Raw genomic sequence first — 26,281 nt, 5'->3', positions numbered from 1 at the left:
TGAAAACTAGATCCATAAATTCTGAGAGTTCCCAAAATGTGTCTAGTTTACTCATAATTTTTATCATGATTTTTAATGACCTCCAACTTGGGTGAAAAAGTCCATAATCACAGACTGGTCCGGATTGGTGTTTGAAATGATAGGCAGTTTTGTAAAAATCACCATAAATTGTAGAAAAATCGTATGGAGATGTGCAAGTAGTCATTCTAGAGCTAAGAACTGGAACTACTTACACCTAAAACAGTTTTTCAAACAAAAATGTTTAAGTTGTCCAAAACAGTCCGTGAATGGAGTCCAACTTTTCTGATGAAAGCTGTTATAATGGAGTTTGTGTAAGATATCCATGATTTGAGTGGAAATAATTGAGATAATCATAAAGAGAATGGATTATGCTTACCAAATGTGGAGGAAAAACTTAAGATCAGCCCTGGAAATCTCGAATTTCTAGGGAGAAAAAGTGAGAGAGGAAAGAGTTTGATCTTCTTGTGAAATGAGAGCAAATGAGAGAAGTGAGGAGAGAGGATGAATATTCAGCTCTCAAAAACGTGGGAAAGAGTGATGATTGAGTGGAAAGGACATCGATGTGACCTAGGTAAGGTGGGGAGGTGTGGCTGGTCATAGAGTGGGTGTGGGAGTGGTTGCTTGTGTCATAAGGTAAAGCAAAGTCAACACTCCACCTCTTTGTACTTTACCCACTTGCTTTTATTATTTAAATAAAGATTTTTATGAAAATATGATTAAATTGTGAATATTTAGGGTTTATTATGTTAAAATATGATTTTGGGTGAAAATCCCGCGTTAAAATAATTAAAAACGGGCCTTAAACGCAAAACTACGCGAAAACCGGGAGAAAATGAGTTCCCAGCGAGACCTCTCGGTCCTAGGCCGAGGTTCGGTCCCTAGGCCGAGGCTCGGTCCATGCTGAGGATTGTAGCCGGAAACGAACAGAGGGAAACGAAGGGGCGAGGAGCTCGGTCCGAAGTCAGAAGCGAGGGCTCGGTCCTTGGTCTTCAGAAGAGAAGGTTCAGCAAGCCATCAGAAGGGAGGGTTCGGTTAGTCATCAAAAGAGGAAATGGTTAGAACCGAAAGGTGCCGAACGTTCGGGTTCGGTTGAGGCATGCGAGGTTCGGGCCCGAGAGGACCTTTCGGGTTCGGTTCAGCAGCCTTCGGCTCAGAGGGGTTTCGATTCCTAAGAGGGGTTTCGGTTCCTTAAGTCCGTTTTTCGCGTAGACTTCCGTTTTTGGGCTGTTTTCGCCAAATTCGAGGGTCGGAATGCCCCGAGTGATTATAGAAAGTTGGGGGAGATTTCGAGAGAGATTTGAGAGAGATTCCACATACTCAAAGAGATTTGACATTCTTGGAGAGATTTCTCATACAAAGAGATATGTGGGAGAGATTTCACATTCTTAGAGAGATTTGGGAGAGATTTGACATTCTTGGAGAGATTTCTCATACAAAGAGATATGTGGGAGAGATTTCACATACTTAGAGAGATTTGGGAGAGATTTGACATTCTTGGAGAGATTTCTCATACAAAGAGATATGTGGGAGAGATTTCACATTCTTAGAGAGATTTGGGAGAGATTTGACATTCTTGGAGAGATTTCTCATACAAAGAGATATGTGGGAGAGATTTCACATTCTTAGAGAGATTTGGGAGAGATTTGACATTCTTGGAGAGATTTCTCATACAAAGAGATATGTGGGAGAGATTTCACATACTTAGAGAGATTTGGGAGAGATTTGACATACTTGGAGAGATTTCACATACAGAGAGATATTTGGGAGAGATTTCATATTCTTAGAGAGATTTGGGAGAGATTTTACATTCTTGGAGAGATTTCTCATACAAAGAGATATGTGGGAGAGATTTCACATTCTTAGAGAGATTTGGGAGAGATTTGACATTCTTGGAGAGATTTCTCATACAAAGAGATATGTGGGAGAGATTTCACATACTTAGAGAGATTTGGGAGAGATTTGACATACTTGGAGAGATTTCACATACAGAGAGATATTTGGGAGAGATTTCATATTCTTAGAGAGATTTGGGAGAGATTTTTGATAAGAAGAGATAGAGTGAAAAAGATTGAGAGCGGTTTCGGGTGTGACGAATGTGAGTGTCCGGCTTCGCAATGCAAGGTCCGTAGACCCCGTTATGCCATGTTTTAGGATCTTACACACTCCCTATGAGTATGCAACATTGTTTTATTGTTCTTGTTCATTGTTTAGCACTAAGGTTAAAGAAATTTAAACACACGAACTCTCCAAGTGATGTTTTCTCATTAAGATAGTGAGTTATACAGAAATTACATAATGCAAACCCTATTATACAAGGTTTAATTGAGTTGACCGGTTTGACTCGTTGACCTTGTCCGGCTTAGACTTGACCCGAATTTGACTATTGTCACAGTTTCAAAGTGATGGTGGAACGGAGTTTACTAATACTCTGTTACAAGATCATTTTCACAAACATGGCATACACCATCAAATGTCTTGTCCAGGTACTTCTGCTCAAAATGGATGTGCCGAACGTAAACATCGTCATATCACAGAAACTGGCCTCTCCATGGCATTTCATGCTTCAGTTCCATTGTGTTATTAGGTAGAAGCCTTCACCGCGACTATTTACAACATCAATCGCTTACCTTCTCGTATTCTTGATGGTAAATCTCATTTTGAGATTTTATTCGGTTACCCGCCTGAGTATTCTACTTTTCACCCGTTTGGTTGTCGGGTTTATCCATGTCTGCGTGCTTCTACACCCCACAAATTTGCACCACGGACAGTTTCATGTATTTTTCTTGGTTATAGTACCCGACACAAAGGCTTTCTTTGCCTTGATAACTCAGTGGGTCGTATGTATGTTTCACGCCATGCTCAGTTTGATGAAAATTATTTTCCATATTTAACATAGCAACATATCACCGCCTTTCCAAACAATCTCTGTTTTTCTTGATTTACAGGACGAAGAAACTCAACTAATTATGCCTTCTCCATCCACATCTACCACTCGCTCACCAAATGGGCCATCATGCTCGGTTACAACTTGTGGCCTTTGTCCCTCTACTGATGAATCAAATGGTTTGCATGTCTCTGTCTCTACCTCTGACCCACAAGCAGACACATCATCACAACAACCTCAAAATCTAGCTTCTTCCCCCGTTCGACATCATATGCGTACACGGTCTCGCAATGGCATCTCCAAGACAAAATCTTTTCCGGATTTCACTCCTACCGGTCTTTTGGCAGCTTTATTAGCTACGAATGAGCCTAAAGGTTTCAAATCAACTCTTAAACATCCTGGATGGGTTGTAGCTATGGATGATGAGCTTCAAGCTCTCCATAAAAATCATACATGGGACGTGGTACCTCGTCCTTCCGGTGTCAATATAGTTGGGTCAAAGTGGATTTACCGAACTAAGTATCTCTCTAATGGATCTGTTGAGCGCCTTAAGGCTCGTCTTGTAGCTCAAGGCTTCTCGCAAATGCCCAGTTTTGACTATACTCATACTTTTAGTCCGGTTGTAAAAGTTGCTACTGTCCATATTATTTTAGCCTTCGCCGTTCAGCGAAATTGGCCTCTACATCAACTAGTTGTTAAAAATGCACTCCTAAATGGATACTTGGACCAACCTGTATATATGGAGCGACCACCTAGTTATGTAGATCCCAAATTTCCATCCCATGTTTGTCTTCGCAAGGCTTTATATGGTCTTAAACAAGCACCCCGTGCTTGGTTCACCCGTTTTAGTGCTTTTTTCGTGCAGTTGGGTTTTGTCTGCAGTCAGGTTGACACCTCCTTATTTGTCTTGACCCGTGGTGCCACCCTTATGTATGTTCTTGTGTATGTTGATGACATTATTGTCACCGGAAATAATCAAGCTTTACTTCAACATTTTATTCAGCGCACAAACGAAGAATTCTCCATTAAAGATCTTGGTCGTTTGAACTAATTTTTGGGTTTGGAAGTTATGCACACTGCAGATGGTTTGTTTTTAAGTCAGGCAAAATATGCACATGATATCCTTGATCGAGCTCAAATGTTGGAAGCCAAACCAGTTTCCACGCCATGGTCTCCGGGTATGCAACTTCACAGTAAAAATGGCACACCATTTCGAGACCCTACACTTTTTCATTCTATTGTTGGTGCTTTACAGTACCTAACCATCACCCGTCCTGATCTTTCATTTGCGGTGAACTCGGTAAGCCAATATCTTCATGCTCCTTTGGAATCCCATTTTCAAGCCGTTAAACGTATTCTTCGTTATGTTCGGGGTACGATCTAGCTTGGCCTATCTTTTACACGTTCCGCTACTCCTTCTCATGTTCAATTTTACTTTGATCCTGATTGGGCTCGTTGTCTGGAGACTAGACGCTCCACATATGGTTATGCTATTTTTCATGGACGGAATCTTGTATCTTGGAGCGCAAAGAAGCAACCAATGGTTTCTCGCTCCAGTTGTGAATCTGAATTTCGTGCTTTGGCAAATATTGCTTCTGAACTTCTATGGCTTATTCATTTGCTTCACAACTTACGGCTCCATTCCGGTGCATCTCCGGTACTTTTTTGTGATAACAACAATGAAATTTTCTTGGCTCAAAACCCCGTCGCCCACAAACGTGCAAAGAACATTGACATTGATTATCACTTTGTACGTGAGCTTGTTTTTTCTCGCAAACTCAAAGTTCAGTTTGTTCATTCGCACCTGCAACTTGCTAACATCTTTACGAAAGCATTACCTCGACCACTTTTTACTTTCTTTCGATCCAAGCTTCGTGTTACTTCCAATCCCACGCTTAGCTTGCGGGGAGATGTTAGATAATATCTCCAGTTGTATCTTAGTTGTACACAAGCTGTATTTACTTGTACCTTCCTTGTACATGGTTTGTATCTTCTAATTATTTTTCTAATTCATTTCCCAAATCGTTGGGGTTTATCATTCTTATATTACTTTTTTTTTATTTAAAAACCGACGCTAATGTGTGAAGCCTGATATGCAATGATGACATGTATTCAGGAAACTTTCATGGAAACAATCATGTGAATTAGTTTATGACCTTTAGTGACGAGAAATATGAAAATTAACACCACCCAATTTTTAAAAACAGACGACACAGCCGGTTTTGTTCTATTGTTAATATTCTTTTAAAATGTCCCCTATGTTGAATAATTATTTATAGTTAATGTTCTCCTTTTAATTCGATTGGTGGATCCGTATTTGATCCCTATCACCTGTCAAGTATATCAACCAATGCATTAAATTTAATTATAAATTTAAGATTTTATATTATTTTTAAATATTTAAAAGAAGTTCTAGTAATAAATTAACAACGATATATCAACAAATTCATTATATTTTAATTATATATTTAAGATTTTATATTATTTTTAAATATTTAAAACAAGCTCTAGTAATAAATGAACAACGATATTACTAGTCGATTTAACTAATTAGAGCCATTAGTTTAAATTTTCGCAATAATCTCTTTAAATTGAATACATATATATTTTTTTTAACGCGCCCATTTTTCCTTTAGTCTCGGGCGCAAAATATGTTTGGACCAGCATTGTTTATTCTTGTATAAATGAACTGTTATCTTCATCATTCCGTCGTAACAACCCATCAATCCAATTAAATATGTGGAAATTGTGTCTTCCAAAATTAAGAAAGTTTCAATGGTTAAGAGGGTGAAATTGTAAATAGGTTATTAAATGCACAATCAAACACAACTCAATTGTGAACACTCTTGTATGTGACACAAAAGTCCTGCATTTTGGCTCATTGAAGAAAGAAGTTTTTGTCAGACATACCACAATGTCAAATTCAAAGATTCATGGTTTGAAATCTTTTGGCTGTGTTTTATCCGTTCCCACTAGAAATTCAATTAAAAATGAAGATACTATGCGGGCTCAAGAAATAAATTTCCAACTTGCAGCTATCTTCTATATAACCTCTCGAAGAGTTAAGTTAATGGTTCATCACAAACATTATCACAATACAAACTCTTTTGTATTTTTCCAATTTTGGTTTTCCACGTAAATCCTTGTGTCTCTTTTATTTACTGCTTTGATTCGTATTTTCTAAATGGTTGATTACGTTTGATATAATAATTCCATCCGCATCGAACAAATATTATTATAAACTGCTCGGATTCGCATGTTAAACAAACGTTTACTACAAAAGTATATATATATTTTTCCTATTTGAAACCGATTTAGGGTTGATAATGGGTAATCCGTGGGGTTTGGGGCTCCATCTCATTTCCATAAGTATTTTTTTGTTAGGAACCACATATACTTGTTTGGGTGTGGGAAATATAAGTGCTGTTTGCACTGAGGAAGAGCGACTTGCTCTTCTCAAGTTCAAACAGAGCGTCCAAGACGACTCTAAAATGTTGTCATCATGGGTTGGAAATGACTGTTGCATGTGGGAAAGAGTCCATTGTGACGATGATTCTGGAAATGTCAAAAGTCTTGATCTCAGAGGAGAGAAGTATGATGGTGAAGACCGCTACTACTTAGTTGGTGCTGAGGTGAACTCGTATTTGGCACAGTTGAAGCATCTAACGTACTTGGATTTGAGTGGGAATGATTTTGGAGGAAGCCGGATCCCAAAATTCATTGGATCCTTGAAGCAACTGAGCTACCTCAATCTCTCTCATGCTGGATTTCAAGGTATTATCCCTCATCAGATTGGAAATCTTTCTAATTTGAAGGTTCTTGATCTCGGTTATCGAGATCTGATGATAGACGAACCATTGGTTGCAGATGATGTGGCGTGGACTTTTGGCCTTTCGTCACTCGAGCATCTCGACTTGAGTTCAGTGAATCTTGGCGAAGCACAAAACAGGGACATGCTGCTTTACATGATTCCTTCCTTAAAAGAGTTAAGTTTGTTTCGATGTAGACTTTCCAGTTCTGTTCTTGGTCCTTTTGTTAACTCGAGTAGAATACTTCCCAACATCAAACATCTGGATCTTGGCTCGAATTCTTTCGAAGGTCCACTCCCAGGATTTTTTCAAAACCTTACATCTCTAGCATTCCTAGATCTTTCAGACTATGAACCAGGTTCCGCATGGAACTTTGCAAAATTGCTAAAAATGATCCCTTCTTTATCAGAGCTGCATTTGTCAAACTGTTGGCTGGATAACACATTTCTATCTTCCTCTCATTTTAATTTCTCTACACTATCCAACATCCAACACCTGAATCTTAGGTGGAATTCAATCGGAGGAATATTTCCATCTGTTTTAACAAACATGAGTTCCCTAAGAGTCCTTGACCTTACAGAAAACATTCTGAATTCCTGGGTTCCTGTTATGCCTAACCTTGTTGAGCTTCATCTTTCTTACAACATGTTTAATCGGTTCGAGCAACTTGGAATCTGGAGACACTGTCACCTGATACATTTAGATGTGGCTGGAAATGTGAATGGTATGGAAATGATCGACTCATCGCACAACGTATCCGAGTGCTCCCAGTATGCTTTGGAGAGTTTGGATTTAGTGGAGAGTTTTCAAAATGGTACGATTCCAGAAGCACTTGGAAGAATGGTGAATTTAAGGTTCTTATATCTAAGTAGGAATAATAGATTGACAGGTCCGATCCCCAAATCACTAGGAAGATTAAGACATTTAGATGTATTAGATCTATCTACTAATGACTTAACTGGTCCGATTCCGACATTCCTTGGGAAACTTTCCGTGATTGACCTTTCTTGGAATCAATTGATGGGTTCAATTCCAAAATCCTTTGGGAATATAGCAACTTTAAGAGTAATTAAGCTTTCTAATAATCAATTAAATGGTTCAATTCCCGAATCCTTCAGAAATTTAGCAGCTTTAAGAGAACTGGATTTAGCAAACAATCAGTTAACTGGCCCCATCCCCGCATCTCTTGGAAGACTTGTTTCCTTACGAGCAATGATGGTCTGGAGAAATTTGTTAAATGGGAATATTCCAGTTTCAATTGGGCAACTTGCCAAACTCCAATCTCTAGACATCTCTTACAATTTTCTTGAAGGAGTAGTTTATGAAGCCCATTTTGCTAACCTTTCAATGTTGAATAACTTCGATGCTTCTTTTAACATGAAGTTGACATTCAATGTTTCACGTGAGTGGACACCTCCATTCCAATTGCAAAGTCTTCAACTTGGTTCATGTAATATAATAAATGGATTTCCGCAATGGCTTCAAAATCAAAGGAAAATTGAGAGTTTAGTCTTATCCAATGCCACAATTTCAGGACCTCTGCCCATGTGGTTGCAGAAGACGCCCATCATTGCTTTCTTAGATCTCTCTAACAACAAACTCATTGGACCTTTGACGTATCTTCCCAACCGTGGAGTTAACCATTTATGGCATGCAACCGGTGGTGGATTGCTTCTGCAAAATAATCTTTTCAATGGGTCGATTCCAAGGTCATTGTGTACTACAAATTTGCAATATCTTGATCTTTCTAAAAATAGATTAACTGGGAAAATTCCCGACTGTTTTAAGAACTTGAAAAACTTGGTTACGATGAGATTTAGCTCAAATCGGTTGCGTGGTGTGATTCCAAGTTCAATAGCTCTTAATTCTTTGATCCGGTTAAGACTCAACAGCAACAACTTTATTGGAGAACTTCCTCAAGAATTGGGGAATTTAAGAGATTTGGAAGTCTTAGATGTGGGTGACAACAAATTGTCTGGAGATATACCGATATGGATCGGAGAAAATCTTACATCTTTAATGGTTTTGAGGTTGCACAAGAATAACTTCAGAGGAAGGATTCCTAGAAGTTTGTGCAACACTTCAAAACTTCAAATTTTAGATGTTGCATACAATAACTTAACAGGAACCATCCCTCATTGCCTAGGGGAGTTGAATGCCATGGTTAAGAGTGACCCTGATTTTCTTAGCCATCCTGATCATGATGAGAATCTGATTCAGGGCATCAAAGGTGTTGAACTTGAATTTACAAAAAATTTAGGTATTCTTTTTAACATGGACCTTTCAAGCAATAAACTCGTGGGAGAAATACCAGTCGAGCTAACCGCACTTTGTATGTTGGTGGGTCTCAATTTGTCCAATAATCATCTTAGTGGGGTAATTCCAGGCAGCATTGGGAACTTGACAGCGTTAAATTCTCTCGATTTATCTAGAAACGAGTTGACTGGGATGATCCCTCGGAGCATGGCAGCTTTGACTTTTTTGAGTTATTTGAATCTGTCACGCAACAACTTGTGGGGACGAATTCCAACGGGAAATCAATTGCAGACCCTTGATGATCCATCGATATATGTTGGGAACAAAGATTTATGTGGACCTCCATTGCCAAAAATTTGCTCAAATCAGGTTGACCCAACAACAATAACCGAGAAGGAATACGAAGAAACTGATCATGAGCCGATGAAGATATGGTTTTATGTGGGCATAATGTGTGGTTTTGCAACAGGGTTTTGGGGTGTTATTGGAGTTTTGTTGTTCAAGAAGCAGTGGAGACTGAAGCTGTTCGAGTCTGTGGAGGAAACCATAGAGAAGATATATGTTGCAGTTGTGGTAAGAATTGTCAAGTTGAAGAGAGGAAGAGAAACCGCATAGATCCTCTCGAGTGTAAGTAATTCTCGAATACATTTCGTCAATCTTTTTTTTTTCATAACCCGTTGGAAGTGTAAAATTAAAAAGGATATTTTCAATCTTGACTTGGAAAATGTGTACAAATGGAATCATAATTACGTTGAGTTTATATTTGTAGGTGTTGTCGTAAAAGGAAATGAGGAAGAAAGTTGATGCAAGAGAAAGATTGAAGGTGACAAACATCTGAAAGTTTAAGGGTAGCACAGCAGCGGATGTGGAAATAATGGGCAATATATATAACATAAATATATAGTATATTTTTTGTTTTGCATTGTTTCAAAAGTACAATATGTATTAGAAACGTTTACCATAAAAAGATTTCTGTTTGGGCTAAAACAATTATTATAAGATATCGATATCGATAAGATAAAGTGTATTCCAAAACTTTTCAAAATTTGTTTAGGAAAATATATTTAAATTTTTTGTTTCGCCTTAAAAATAAAATTTAATTTTACATAATTTTAAATAGAAAAAATTACAAAAATTGTCCCTGTGGTATGCATTTTTTGGGGGTTTTAGTCCAAACCTCGACTTTTTTGGATCGGTGGTCCTTATGAGATGGTTTGCTTGTAGTTTTGATCCCTCTGAAAACTGAAAAGACTAAAATACCCTTGAGGTATTTCTTTTTCATTTTTCTTTCATTTTTTATCTATTTTTATAATTAAAAATTTAAGAAAACTCTCTCTCTCTCTCTCTCTCTCTCTCTCTCTCTCTCTTATATGGACTTGGAATTAAGATCCCGTTCACACAACCCTAGAGATCCTCCAAGTCAATCACAGCCTAGAGTTGAGCTACCCAAACCCATCGGCGTTATGTGCATGTATGTTCACTGAAACAACCTTGGGCAAACATACAAAGAAGAACAGTGGCTCTGTATTAGATGAAACCACTAACGAAACATCAACGTCCCTTTGCTTTTGAATATACTCAGACCCGGTACAAGTGCACGCCTCTGTTTTTCCTCTCAAATCACCTGCCGGAGTAGTCACTGAAAAACCTTAAAATTCTCCAGCGCTACACTAATGGAGTTCAGATCAGGATTTAATGTGTAGCTGAAGCAAAGTCAAGTCCAAGCTAATCTTTAATGGCGATGTGATAAGAACAGGGCTTCATTTATAAATGACGTGTACAGGCCCAGATTGTGGATTCCACTCTAAAACCTTCAATTACATCCAGTGAGTTTTTTGCTCTTTCTTTGAAGATTTTATCTGTGGAGCAAAATTGAATCTCATGAACTCCCCACCCCCCTCCCGCTTGAAGATTGTTGCGATCGCTGCTCCCTTTCCCCTTTTTTCCTCCATTTCTTTTTCGTTCCTTGGCCTGTACCCACCACCAAAGTGGGTGTTTCCCCGGAGCAAACATCGGAGGTAGCAACCCCCTTTTGATTCCCTACCTTCGCACCTTCCTTCCGAGAGAGAAGAAGCGCATGAGTTGCTTTTGTTACTCCCCATCTACAAACCAATAAGGCACCAGAGGTTCTCTTCTTCTCAACGGGTCTTCCACCAGCGAGCCTTCCCTATCACAGCCTCGTTTGTGATCATCCTTCTCGTTGAGATGAAAACCAAAGACCTGAGGTCCATTTTACCGTCGTCGGCAGCATAAGTTGCTCCGTTCTCCTATTTCCTTTCTCGAAGGATGAATCATTGGAGGCGATTGATTAAAATAAATTGCTTTAAGGTTCTGAATTGGAATGAAAAAAACAAATTAAAACGAGAGAGAGAGAGAGAGAGAGAGAGAGAGAGAGAGAGAGAGAGAGAGAGTTTTCTTAATTTTTTTAATTATAAAAATAGATAAAAAAATGAAAGAGAAATACCTTAAGGGTAATTTAGTCTTTTTAGTTTTCCGAGAAACCAAAACTACAATTAAACCAACTCATAAGGACCACCGATCCAAAAAAATCAAGGTTTGGACTAAAACCCCAAAAAAATACATACCACAGGAACCATTTTTACAATTTTGTCTTTTAAATATGTCTTTTTACGTGTGTATCATCTAAAACAAAATATAAAATAAAATAATCTTATGTATTCAAGGTAATAATATTGATTTGACCATCAAATATAAATTGCTGTAATATACAAAGTTTCATGAAAAAATATAGTTTATTCTTATAAAATATTTTTAACAATATAATTTTCTATTAGGTTCCAAGTCTTCTCCTTTAACTTTCCTGTCTTCCATTTAACTACCAAGTCTTCTCTGCCAACTTCCAACTCTTCCATCACTATAAGCTTCTCTTCATTTGTTTCATCCTTATAAATGAACTGGTTTCTTCATCATTTCAGCATAACAAAACATATTTCCACTTTTATCTTTTATATTTCATTTTCTAAATAAAACGAGTCAGGGTAGATAATGTGGAATCACAGGGTTCGGGCTGCATCTCATTTTCGTAAGTACTTATTTGGTAGCAACCGCATATAATTGTTTGGGTGTTGGAAATGCGAGTGTCTTTTGCTATGAACAAGAGCGAGTTGCTCTTCTCAAGTTCAAACAGAGCATCAAGATGAGTTTGGAATGTTGTTATCATGGGTTGGCAATGACTCTGTGGGAAAGAGTCAATGAGATGGTGGCTCTGGAAATGTCAAAAACCTTGATTTGAGAGGAGATCGGATAAACATGATGGTGAAGACCACTACTACTTAGTTAGGGGTTGTTTGTTTTTTTTTTTTTTTTGTGAAGAGCTGCGCAACCACTTTTTTCTGCGCAGCGCAGACATATGCCCTTGCAGAGTGTTTGTTTTTTGGAAGTGCGCAGACCAAAAAACGTGTTTGCGAGGTCTTCCTGGCGCATACATGGGCCACTGTCTTCAAAGGTCTTCAGACCTCATTTTAACCAAAAAAAACACCCTTTTTTTCTCTCTTTTTGCTGAAAATGCATTTTTAATCTTTATGAAATGAAATTAAGTTTAAAAAATTAATTTATTTCAACAGCTGCAGATGTTAAAAAACAAACAGTCTTCTTATTGCAGACTGCAAACATTTGGTCCACCTCTTTTGCCGCAGAGACTTGCAAATGTGGTCCGTAGACTGCAGACATTTTGACTTCAAAAAAACAAACAGCACCTTAGTGGTGAGTTAAACTCTTGGCAGAGTTGAGGCATCTTGAATACTTGGATTTGAGTGGAAATGATTTTGGAGAAAGTCGGATCCCTAAGTTTATTGGTTCCTTGAAGCAACTGAGCTACCTCAATCTCTCTCGTGCTTATTTTCAAGGTAATATTCCTCATCACATTGGAAATCTTTCTAATTTAAAGGTTCTTGATCTCAGTTGGAACTTTGACATGATGGCAAACGATATGGCATGGACTTCTGGCCTTTCGTCACTCGAGTATCTCGACTTGAGTTTAGTAGATTTTGGTAACGCACAGAACAAAGACATGTTGCTTTGCATGATTCCCTCATAAAAAGAGTTAAGTTTGTATAGCTGTAATCTTCATCTTGGTCGAGTAAGATACATCCTAACATCAAACTCATTGATCTTGGCATAAATTCTTTCAAAGGTCCACTTGGCTTTTTACAAAGCATGACATCCCTTGCATTCCTGGATCTTACTGTTGGATTATTGTCTAAGTCCATAACTATTTTGGTATGTACTTGACCCGATGGTGCATGGTCCTTTTGGGTTGCCTTCACCAAAGCAACTTAATTGGAGAAATAAATAGAGAAAGGTTATTATGATTTATTAATATGTTATAAGAATAATATATTAAAGGAGAAATCATATTTGTTTAATTAATATTGGTCAATAATTAATTAAGAATTAATTTTGTGATCAAATGTAATTAATTAAACTAGAGGGGCTGAATTGTAATTATGTGATAGTTACAAAATAAGGTAAGGATTATCTTAAGGATAGGTTGGACGAATTTGAGGTGATAAGGACCTTAGAATTCGACTATGATAAGGATTCAAGGCTTATCTTATGGGTTGCTTGGTAAGCAAGCAACTAGATAAGGATAAGGACTGCAACCCTATCTCTACACCTATATAAAACCCCTTTGGCTCTTGATTTCGTCCAGACCTTTCCAAGGCTTCTTGATTTTCGAAATCTTATACCTCTCCTCTTTCTTTATACCTTCTCCATTTGTTCTTGGTGTTTGTAAGCCATTAGAGGAGTGACACTTGTGACTCTAAGCCTTCCAAAGTCAATTCAAGGAGGAATTGGGATTGTTATTGCTACATAACAATCAAGGTAATATCCTAAACCTAATTATATGTTAATATCGATTTCCATATGCTAGAATTAGGGTTTATAGTCTTGGATTCAAAGCATGTACAATAGAGAAACCTAGATCCAAGCATTAGGGTTTGTATGAGCACATAGGATGTCTTAGGACCAAAACCCAACAGTGGTATCAGAGACTAGACTGGTTTCTATTGTATTGATGCTTGATATGTATGAAAAATTCAATTGTATGAACTTGACATATTAGGGTTTATTGCCAATAAACCCTAGGAGGCTAGGGTTTTTTTCGAGATTAGGGTTTGCAAACCCTAATTTGCAAGAGTTTGAATAAGATCTTCAAATCCTTTCCTTAAACCCTTAAATTTCGAAATCTAGGGTTTGTTTTAATCCCTTGATTTTCGAAATTAGCCTCCTCCCCAAGATAAGATCCTAAATTTTAGGGATTTGGATTATCCCATATCTTGTAATTATCCTCTAATTGTTAAATATGGTAATTATAGATTTTGCATTATCCTATCCTTATTTTCGAAATCTATAGAGATATTTAAGGGATTAGGATATCTTAAATGTATAAATGGTAATTATCCTCATGATTTAGATAATCCCTTATGATTTAATAATTAAATTAATAGTCTAATTCAAGATAATTATTAAATCACGAGTTTTAATATTTAATTTTTTTTAATTTAAATGTCATAAATTCGAAATTTTTTAAGAAAGATTAAAACTAAATTGTTTTGAAATGTTTCAAAACTTGCCCTCAAGTTTTGGAATTTAAAAGTTGATTAAAAGTTTAATTAGGAATGTTAAATTCTAAAACCTTATTATAGTTTTGAAAAAGTTCAAATCACACCCTTATGGTTTTATTAATTAATTAAGGTGTATAATTAAAAGAGGTTTAATAAATCCATAAAGTTTTTGGTTTAAAATTTAATTGAATTAAAAGTATAATTGTTAAATTTGACCACCTAATATTTTAAAAGTGTAAAATACACCCTATACTATATATAACATTAAAAGTCTAACACTATATATATATATATATATATATATATATATATATATATATATATATATATATATATATATATATATATATATATATATATATATATATATATATATATATGTATGAGTAAAAGTCATTCTTACCGTTAGTAGGCCTCATTCACGAAGCTAGTCTATAAGGGGTGTTTAAGTAAATTGCCTATAAAATGGCGATTGAATGGGTATCCACTCTTACCCACCGCACTCTTGACTAGTGGAGGGTCGTTAGCCGAACGGGTAGGATGGGACAAAACCTTCCATTATAAGTATAATGAATTACTAAAGTAAATAAATGTTTTCATAAAATTCCCAATCTTAGTTACTTAGGCAAAAGTGAATTGATGCAATTCCATGAAATTACACTTTGTGCCATTGCGAAGACGTTAGTGGAGCGTGTGTGGTTTACCGGCACACAAAATGGTTCTAAGCAAAGGTAGCAAAGGGTGACTCAATGTTTGTCATAGTTCGGTGGAGCGTGTGTGGTTTACCGGCACATCGAATAGGTGACTGTAACATGTGAGGGCACCATGTAAGTTTGCATGGTTATTCACACCCGCTTTGTGATCCTCGGCATCCCAGTCACAAACAAGAGGGGCATATCGAGATTTAAACATGCCATTGAAAGTTCAATTAATCTCAAAGGATCTAGGAGTTTTCATAGATTTAAAACTTAAATTTCTTTTTCGTTTTTCGTGGTGGAAATTAGTGAATCGTCATTCACTTACCTTCAAATATTCTGCAATTAGGGTTACGACATCCCTCTCCCGAGTTGTAGAATATTGTGTTGGGTCCTAGCCTTAGTATCTCATTTGGGTGATTTACTAAGGACTCAATCAATCAACTAACTTGAATTTGTTTTTCTCCCGTTTTGTAGATGTCAAAGTTCGACAACTATGGTCTTCCCAAATCCTGTGGAACAAGCATTCCACATGAAGATGATATTCCACGATTCAATCGAGGAACGAGAAATCATGCTTCACTTCCTCCTCCTCCTCCTATTGTTCTCCCTAACCCACAAGATCGAAGAATTGAAAGGTTCAATATCACTAAAGCCCTATTGGAAATGAAACATGAAGATGGTAAACCCGTGTGTGCCCACGTTCTAGGAATGAAATCACACATTGATAGGTTGATAATGTTGGGTGTGTCATTCCCAAATGAGTTGGCTGTGAATTGGGTTTTGCAGTCACTTCCTGAATCATATAATGAGTTCAAAAGAAAGTATTATATGATGGATCATGATGACAACCACATTGACCTAACTTACATGCTCATTGCTGCTGAATCATAAATGATTTGGCAAAGCAATGGAGTGTATTTGTTGGGAAAGTCAACCGACCATGCTTCCAAGGACGTTCTAGGAGAACCGACCTGCATTTGTTGCCAAAAGAAAGGGCGTTGGATACAAGTCTGCCCAAAGAACCTGAAGAGTCCAGAAGATGGGAGAGTCAAAGAGTATGGCTGCGCTTCAGGTAAAATCCACTATCTAACTCCATTAAGTTCCTATTCATTGATTCTTAATACATAATGTGATAAGATTGCATTTGAATGTTTTACAAGATCGGTGAAAAGAAAGGAAGCTTGGTGAAAGAGCAAGATGAATCTAATCACAAGGAATGGATCTTGATCGCATGGACTTGAAGATTAGATTTTGAGCTTAGATAGTTATGATAGAGTTGTTAGAAATTTTTTCTTTTGAAATACATAGTTTTCAATGGATTTTGCATTGTAAGGACAAATGTTTTCCGCTGCTTTTATAAATAAAATAAATTTTGTTTGACTTATTTATTTATTTGTTTATTTCCTTGCAATGAAATCGTTATGAAAATTGGTGTATGCATATTTATACAACAAATGGATATGATTCTTATTTATGGTGTTTATGGAAAAGTCGAGAATTTACCAAATATGGAGAGTTTCTCATCGCCCAAGTTTCAATTGGACAGCAATTTGGAATCACGCAACTTGGTTGCATGATGAATGAGAAATTTCATATTTGGAAATTAGACTAATTCTTTGACAAAGTGTCAAGTGAAGGACTAGGAGATCGAGCACACAAAGTTGCGTGTTGATCAATTCCACCATAAGAGTAACAAAGATATTCGTCATGATTTACTAAAGGTTTAGTAAATGTGATTATACTTACAAGATTAAGTGTAATTCTAGATTGATTGAAAAAAGGTTTAAATCAATAGTAGAACGAATAAGAAGAATCAAGTAGGCAGAAAGATAAAAGTTTCTCCATTCTAAGAAGAAGGGAGAGTACCTTTTATGCTTTATGATGGGTCTTAATGATTAAGAACCATATCTCAATTGATCCTCTAAGTAAATCTTAGCACAATTGTATGTTTAAGAAGAGGAATCAAGGATTGAAGAAATGGTTAAATCAAGAAGTCTATCATACTTCGTTCCAATGACAAGTCTTAAAGTTAAGATTGTGACAATGAGTGAAAAGGATTAAAGGTTTATAACATTCATCAAATGTGGAAAGTTGTGATGTCTTGGATAAGACAAAGACCAACTAGAACCAATTTATGAAGAGTCTTGATAAAAGCTACACTAACTCTTGAATATTTGTTTGTCAAGAAATGTTTATTGACAAAAGGATCTTATATGTCAAGGAGTCAGTGGGAGTCTTAATGGTCTTGAAAAGTTTCAAGAACAAATCAAATAGACCTTATCAATCATCACTAGCACACTAGTTGAGGTTTACGACCTATCGTGTTGACATCATTTTGTTTCTATGCCGTTCCAATTGAGTTAATTATGAAATATGAGTTCTATGAGTTCTCATTTGAATGCATAAAAGGCAAGGACCTTGATCAATGGAAAGTACATTGATAAGAAAAAGTGAGCTGCTTAACTACTTGGAAGACATGGTGGGCAGCTGTGCTACCATAAAGGCAAGAAATTGAGATCAAAAAAGTTCGATCCATATGAGTTTGAATTTGTCGTAAACTTTGGTTTTGACAAATTCACATGGATAGGAACAAATACACCATTATATCTAAGTGTCATAAGATTTCCTCATTCATGAAAATGATTCTAAGGAAATGCTTTCACTAAGAAAGATTTTTAAGAAGATAGTGATTATAAAATTGCATTCTCGAATTCAATTATGGTTACGGTATCCCTTTCCACGATTTGAATTGTGAGGTTTGGCAATTAGTCTTAATTGTTTAGACACACATATGAGCTATCTAAGGCAAAGGTGTATAAGTTTAAAAGGCCTTGATAAAAGATTATCAAAGCATTAAGTATTAGAAACATGAACTTAAGAAATTCAATAAGTATTGTTTTTCTAAAAGTTTAGCTGTTTCTGAATACATATCAAAGCTAGTGGGAGCGTAAGTGTTATGTTTATAATAATCATCAAGATAGTGGGAGCATAAAAGTTATAATTGTATGATTATTAAGGCAAGTATTGCAAGGTTAGCAATATTAATTATAGAAAACAAGAGTCATACTTTGCAAAGTTGTAAGAGTTGAGAGGTTGTTTTGCTATAATTAAGGGAGAGAATATTATGCTTCATTTCAAATCTAAAGGTTTAGGTTGAGAAATGTTAATAAATTTAGTCAAGGGTACATAGTGTGTTCTTAAAATTTCAATTATGATTACGGCATTCCTCTTCACAATCCGAATTTTGAGAACATAGCAAATAAAACATTATGCGTCGTGTCCCATACGCTTCGGGTATAGGATCGATTGCAAATGCTTTAGTGTTTGACCATTCTAAAATTTTCCAAATGTCTAGCGCATTTAGAGGGAAAAGGGACTAGAATCGGTTTTGACTAAAATAATTAAACAAGTATCAAAGGACAATCCAAAGTTTAACGAGGATTGGTCGCTTGTGAGTAGTTGGAAGCATGGTATTGGATGGACCATATCGACATTATTATTATAGAAAAGATTCTATTAAGAATGAGTTGTCATATGGAAATTATGGAAATGTTTCCATAGTGGATGGACCATATCGACATCATTACGAATAGATAAGATTCTATTAAGAATGAGTTGTCATATGGAAAATATGGAAGCATGTCCATATTGGGAATTGAATATTGAAAATCTATGTCTAGATTAGAAACTTTTATGCAAAAGGATGTTCAAAGGAATGTACTTTGAGTGAGAGACATCATATCTAAGGAATCGTCTTGTAACAATGTCCGATAGTGGACTTTGTAATATCATTGGCAATAGTCTTTGTGACTTTGGTGCAGTGAAATCACAAAAGGATCATTGCATAAAATGTTAGAATCTAGCATATTCTACAAGTAGCAAGAATTTGATATTCTTTCACTTATGAAAAGGATTTGGAGTTGTGAAATGAGAATGATTGGAAATGTGTTCAATGTGATCTATTTCACAAAGTAAGTGTGCATGCTAGGAGCATGGGACAAGTGTTGTAATTCAAGTAAGAAGTTGATTACCCGAAACGACAAATAATGAGTAATCAATATGGTGATAAATAAAAGGCGTTTTATTTATACTCAAAGGTTTGAGGCCATATGGGATTAGTATTATTCTTGTGTTTCACATTTTCATGTTTTGACTTCCAGAATAATTGAGTTTATTAAGAATAATCGAATTATTCGAACGGGCCACAGTCATTCATATGTTGGAAGTAGATATGAATGAAGACTGTCGTGAATTGGTGTGTGGATTGTCTAAAGAGCATTAGACATAAGCAAATGTTTGCTGCAACGTTCATGAGTGCTTATGAATGTGATTTGAGCATTGGATTAAACCCACGCTCACTTGGATCACTCCATGAATTGTATCACGAGTGATTGGTGAGACGATAACATCTTATATTCTTGAAACCGAGATGTGTGAGGTGTATCTTGCAAATCGGTTGCACATTGATAATATGTAAACGCACTAGTAACTTGGTGTTATAAAACATATTGTTGTGTGTAATTCGTAAGTGAGTACAAGCAAGCATTGTATCAAAGTTTATCCGTTCCTTTTATCCAAAGAAGGATAAAAGCGATATCTTTGGGCCCCTCGATGATTTTGTGATGACAAACGTAAATGCTCAGCCGGGCTAGGGCTAATTTGATTTGTTCAATTAGTCATTCGTCATAAATCGGGAATCGAGATAGAGTACAAAGAGAATGATTTGAAATCATATCTCATATGATATCTAGAATGGAGGAATATATGATCCCTTATCTTAAGGACACACGTATCTGATAGGATCAGAGTTGACAGCGGCTTTGGAAAGCTACAATTGCAGATCAGGATCTGAAGTCATACGCATAATAGTTATTAGACTTATCCAAGTGGGAGACTGTTGGATTAGTGTCTAAGTCCATAACTATTTTGGTATGTACTTGACCCGATGGTGCATGGTCCTTTTGGGTTGCCTTCACCAAAGCAACTTGATTGGAGAAATAAATAGAGAGAGAGGTTATTATGATTTATTAATATGTTATAAGAATAATATATTAAAGGAGAAATCATATTTGTTTAATTAATATTGGTCAATAATTAATTAAGAATTAATTTTGTGATCAAATGTAATTAATTAAACTAGAGGGGCTGAATTGTAATTATGTGATAGTTACAAAATAAGGTAAGGATTATCTTAAGGATAGGTTGGACGAATTTGAGGTGATAAGGACCTTAGAATTCGACTATGATAAGGATTCAAGGCTTATCTTATGGGTTGCTTGGTAAGCAAGCAACTAGATAAGGATAAGGACTGAAACCCTATCTCTACACCTATATAAAACCCCTTTGGCTCTTGATTTCGTCCAGACCTTCCCAAGGCTTCTTAGGGACGAAATCTTATACCTCTCCTCTCTCTTTATACCTTCTCCATTTGTTCTTGGTGTTTGTAAGCCATTAGAGGAGTGACACTTGTGACTCTAAGCCTTCCAAAGTCAATTCAAGGAGGAATTGGGATTGTTATTGCTACATAACAATCAAGGTAATATCCTAAACCTAATTATATGTTAATATCGATTTCGATATGCTAGAATTAGGGTTTATAGTCTTGGATTCAAAGCATGTACAATAGAGAAACCTAGATCAAAGTATTAGGGTTTGTATGAGCACATAGGATGTCTTAGGACCAAAACTCAACACTTACCGACTATGATATTAGTTTCGAATTGAAGTTGCTAAACATGATCCCTTTTGTATCAGAGCTTCATTTATCTGGTTGTGGGCTTGGTAATACGTTTTTGTCTTCCGCTCATCTTAATTCCAGTACACTTTCTAATATACAACACTTGGATCTTAGCGACAATTTGATAAAAGACATATTTCTGTATGTTTTAACAAATATCAGTCCCTTAAGAGTCCTTGACCTCTTACAAAACACTTTGAATTCATCGGTTCCTATTATACATAACCCTCTATAGCTTTATCTTTTTTGAAACAAATTTCATAGGATTCAGCAACTTGGAATCTGGAGACAGTGCCATCTAATATATTTAAGTTCGAAGGAAAATGAGTTTGATATGGAAATGACCAACTCATCGCAAAACATATATGAGTACTCCCAGTATGCCTTGGAAGGGTTGGATTTACGGTGGACTTTACTAAATGGTACAATTCCAGAAGCATTTGAATGGTTCGATTCTAGAATCTTTTGGAAATTTAGAAGCTTAAAGAGTATTGAATCTAACATAACACAGCGGGACCCATTCTAGCGTCTCTAGGAAGACTTGTTTTGTTATGGGAAATGATAGTGTCTAGAAATTTGTTAAGTGGTAATATTCCACTTTCAATAGGGAAGCTTGCCAAACTTCGGTTTCTAGATATTTCTAACAATTCATTAGAAGGAATAGTTTTTGAAGCCCATTTTTCTAACCTTTTGATGTTGAAAGACTTGGATCCTTCTTATAACACTAAGTTAACATTCAATGTTTGAAGTGAGTGGATACCTCCATTCCAACAGGTAGCTCTTCAACTAGATTCTTGAAAAATTGCAAATGGATTTCCTCGTTGGCTCCAAAATCAAAGGAAACTTAAGACGTTAGTGTTGTCCAATGCTACGATTTCGGGCCTCTACCCACATGGTTGCACAAGATGCCCATCAATATTCCTTTCTTAATTTTCTTGACAACAAACTAAGCGGACCCTTGACAAATCTTCCTAGTGGGGGACATGGTAACTTTTGTGGAGATGTATTTTGCCACAAATTGCTTCATTAAAATAACCTTTTTAGTGGGTGGATTCCAAGGTCATTGTGTACAAGGACAGATTTGGAATATCTTGATCTTTTCCAAAATAGGTTAACCAGAAAAAATCCCAATTGTTTTAAGAATTTACAATACTTGGAGACCATGAGATTCAACTCAAATCGGCTGCGTGGTGTCCTTCCAAATTGGATAGCTCTTCAATTTTTAAGCAAGTTAAGACTCAACAACAATAACTTTATTGGTGAGCTTCCTCGGGAATTTAGGAATTCAGAATTTTAGAAGTCTTAGATGTCGGTGATAACAAATTGTCTGGAAACATACCCAAATGGATTGGAGATGTTTTTATATTTGATTGTTTTAAGGTTACACCATAGTCACATAATTTGCGGTACACTTTGTTACGGGTACGTGTATGTGGTACGCAATTCGCTAGGTCCCTGAAATTAGGTACGAGGGGGTAGGCTCATTTCTGTACGCTTCGGTACGATGTACCAAATATTGTGGTACCATGTACCAAATTTCAAAACATATTAAATAAACTTAAAACTTACAATCAAACAAACATCAAAATTTCAAAACAGATTACATCTGTAAACGAAAGTACAAACTAACAAACTATATAATAGCTAGGGTTTCATATTATTATTAAATGAGAACTACAAATACAATGAAAGGGGAAGACATAATATATAGAGAAGCTAATTAGGCTAACATCCCCCCTCAAACTCACAATGTAACAACAATAAGCATTAAGATTTCGTCAGACAAAAAATGGAATCGAAGAGTAGTCAATGGCTTCGTAAGAATATCAACAATCTGCAAAGAGGAAGGAACATAAGGAAGGGAGATAGTGCCCTTCTGGAGATGATGACGTCTAAAATGACAGTCAATCTCAATGTGCTTTGTGCGCTCATGAAACACTGAATTCTTGGCAATCATTATCGTACTCTCGTTGTCACAATACAAAGGGGTAGGCTGAGAGATGTGAACGCCCATATCTGCAAGAATCCATCTCAACCAAACAATCTCACAAGTGGGGATAACCATGGCTCGATACTCAGATTCTGTAGAAGATCGAGAAACAACATCTTGTTTCTTGCTTTTCCATGATATCAATCCCCAAGAAATACCGTACCAAACCCAAGTCTTTCATAGCAAAACGGTGAGCCAAACCACGCTTTAAAGACTCTATACCATCATGATCATCACCAGTAGTAATCATGTCATCAACATATAAGGAAAGAATAATCCGACCTGCATTCGTACATCGAATAAATAGATCCGAGTCATGGTTACTTGGTTGAAAACCAAGCGAAGTAATCACCGTAGAAAATTTCTCAAACCAAGCACGAGGGGCTTGTTTGAGGCCATATAGTTCCTTCCAAAGTCGAAAAACTTCACCTAGTTTGTGAGCAATACCAGGGGTGGAGACATGTATAGTACTCATGAATATTACCATTCAAGAAAGCATTCTTGACATCCATCTGATAAATCTTCCATTGGAAAATGGAAGAAACTGCAAACAAGGTGCGAACAGTTGTCATTTTTGCAACAGGAGCAAACGTCTACTCATAATCCATACCATACTTTTGCGCGTACCTTTTCGCAACAAGTCTGGCTTTATAACGATCAACGGATCCATCAGACTTTGTTTTGATTTTACATACCCAACGACAACCAATCGTGTGCTTTCCGGGCGGAAACAGAACCAGATCCCATGTATGATTCTGATAAAGAGTTGCAAGTTCCTCAATAATAGTGGTATGATAAAGAGTTGCAAGTTCCTCAATAATAGTGGTCTGACAAAGGGGATTAGAAATGGCCTCTTTGTAGGATGTTGGCTCAGAGAGACGATGTACATTAGCAATAAATGAGGCAAACACCGGTGAGTAAGAGGAATAGACAAAGTCAGGAAGCTTTGTGGACTTCTTATTACGATAAGGCGTCGATGGAGGGGTTCTTAATGATCTGCAACAGGTGGTGGATCAGCGACAGGTGGTGGATCAGTAGCAGGTGGTGGATCAGTGACATGTGGTGGATCATCAATTTCAATGCTAAATGGATCAATAGTACGAAGCTCCTCTCGGGTTGCATCATGTGACTGAACATGAATGCTATAGAATGGAATATTCTCCAAAAAGTGACCTTGCGAGAGACATACAGTATCTGATTTGAAGGATCATAGCACCGATAACCCTTCTGACCAATACCATATCCCAGAAAAACACAAAGAGCTGATTTTCAAGACAACTTATCTCTCTCTACATGAGGCTTCAAGATAAAACATGTACACCCAAAAACTCACAATGAAGAATAATTTGGAAGTTTTCCAAACAACATTTCATAAGGAGGCTTCCCCGAAGTATACGCAGTAGGAATGTGATTAATAACATAAGTGGCAGTATGAACAAATTATCCCCAAAACATATTGGGAACTTGAGTAGAAAGTAGTAAGGATCTGGCAGTTTCCAGGAGATGTCGATGTTTTCTTTCTGCAACACCATTCTGCTGAGGAGTGTTTGTACAATATGATTGATGTATAGTGCCATCAGATGTCAATAATTGTTTAAAATCATTAGAGGTAAATTCACCTCCCAAATCACACCGAAAACATTTTATGACAAGAGCTCTAAATTCACTATATATTGTGAAAAAATCAGACATGCGCTTCATAAAATAAGCCCACGTATAACGAGTGTAATCATCAATGAATGAAACATAATAGTTAGCTCCCAATTTAGAGGTGATCCGAGAGGGACCCCACACATCAGAATGCACGATATCAAAGGGGGCAACAGAACGAGTGACACTTTTATTAAACGGTAAAGAAAAAAAAATTCCCAGTTACAACCACAACAATCAGAAATATCATCAGTTTTCAAAGAGCCTAACACACCAGTGGAAACTAAAAACTGTAAACGAGACGCTGACACATGTCGCAAGCGATAATGCCAAAGATAAAAAAACAGACGACGAAGGGTTTAAACGAAAAGACAACAAATCGACACTAGATGCAGCAACATCAGCAACATGTAGCTGCTCCAAAACATAGAGCTCCCAAAGTCTACGACCTATCCTAATCACCTTCCAAGTCCGAATGTCCTATGCAGAACATAATTAATCATAAAAGAAGACCCAACAACCAGATTTACACAATTGACTGACCGATGCAATATTCAAAGCAAGTGTGTGAATATAATACACATCTGTTAAAGATATATAAGGAGTGACAATTGAACCAACACCCTCTACTGACATGGGTGTAGCACTAGTAGACACAACAGGGACAGGTGTACGAGAAGATAATGAAGCAAAAGATGACAAATGTGGTGACATGTGATGAGATGCACTAGAATCCAATATCCACAAGGATGAAGGAATACCTGACGTGTTGGATGAAGACAGACCTAAATGAGACATGGAAGCTGACATGGCAGTTGAATCGGTAGCTAATAATTGTTTGAACTACTCAACATTATGTGGATCCAAGGCTGAGGGTGGTGTGAAATCTATTTCATTCTTAACTGAAGGTGTAGCAGCAGCGTACTGTGGTGGCCTAAAAGATGGATACAAGGGACGTGACTGTCCAGAAGACCTGTTCAGTTATGAAGCCTGAGACTGTGCAGGCGATCTCGTTTATTGTTGCTTTTTGTCACAATCAGGAATTTTTGTGCCTTGTAACTACAATACTTAAGTCAAACTATGAATCCAAAAGCATAAGAGCATGTATGATGCTTATTCTATGACATCAAAATTTCAATCAGATACACCATACAAGCATTACAAATGGTCAACAAGCAATTGGAAACCCTAGAAGTTATTGTTTAGGTCCATTTTGGACTAGGACTTCCTTATTGGGCCCAATGGACCAATAAGCTTCCAATTTGACCATCTTGGGCTTAGAACTCATAAATGGGCTCTAATTGGACCCACTCCCATTTATTTCAACATTTTGGGCCATATTGGGCCTAGAATGAAATAAATTAATTATATGAACCATTTTGGGCCATATTTAACCTAATGTAGCCCTAATAGGTCATAAGAATCATATTTATGGTTATTTGGACCAAACACCACTTAACATAATCATGAATAAGGCTTAAGCTTACAAGGCCCAAATTCCTTTCTCTTCCTCTAAAATTCTCGGCCCAAGCCCATGTAAAAAGGGAGAGTTGACTTTCATCGCCACCTCATTTTTACATCATGGTTTTCCATGCATCTTATCTCATATATCCATGCACATATTACTTCAAGATCTATTTCTTTCTCT

The 26,281-nt window shown here is 36.7% G+C and overlaps 1 protein-coding gene across 2 annotated transcripts; it reads left to right on the top strand.

Moving 5' to 3' along the window:
* Positions 1 to 5,960: 5,960 nt before the first annotated feature.
* On the top strand, positions 5,961 to 10,007 carry LOC111905626 (receptor-like protein EIX1). 2 transcript variants are annotated; one of them, XM_023901318.3, is made up of 3 exons: positions 5,962 to 6,679; positions 6,773 to 9,597; positions 9,740 to 10,007. In XM_023901318.3, the coding sequence occupies exons 1-2, from the start codon at positions 6,232 to 6,234 to the stop codon at positions 9,583 to 9,585; spliced, it is 3,261 nt and encodes a 1,086-aa protein (XP_023757086.1). In that variant the 5' UTR covers positions 5,962 to 6,231; the 3' UTR covers positions 9,586 to 9,597; positions 9,740 to 10,007. The 2 variants fall into 2 exon arrangements, with proteins under 2 accessions (XP_023757085.1, XP_023757086.1); XM_023901317.3 differs by having other exon boundaries at positions 5,961 to 9,597.
* Positions 10,008 to 26,281: the final 16,274 nt, after the last annotated feature.

Source organism: Lactuca sativa, chromosome 8 (genome assembly GCF_002870075.4).
Source record: "Lactuca sativa cultivar Salinas chromosome 8, Lsat_Salinas_v11, whole genome shotgun sequence".
Taxonomy (NCBI): domain Eukaryota; kingdom Viridiplantae; phylum Streptophyta; class Magnoliopsida; order Asterales; family Asteraceae; genus Lactuca; species Lactuca sativa.
This window is presented reverse-complemented; position numbering and strand designations above follow the sequence as displayed.

What these genes read in the sequence shown, in the direction of transcription:
- LOC111905626 (XM_023901317.3), top strand. Translation starts at nt 6,232, where the DNA reads ATGGGTAATCCGTGGGGTTTGGGGCTCCATCTCATTTCCATAAGTATT.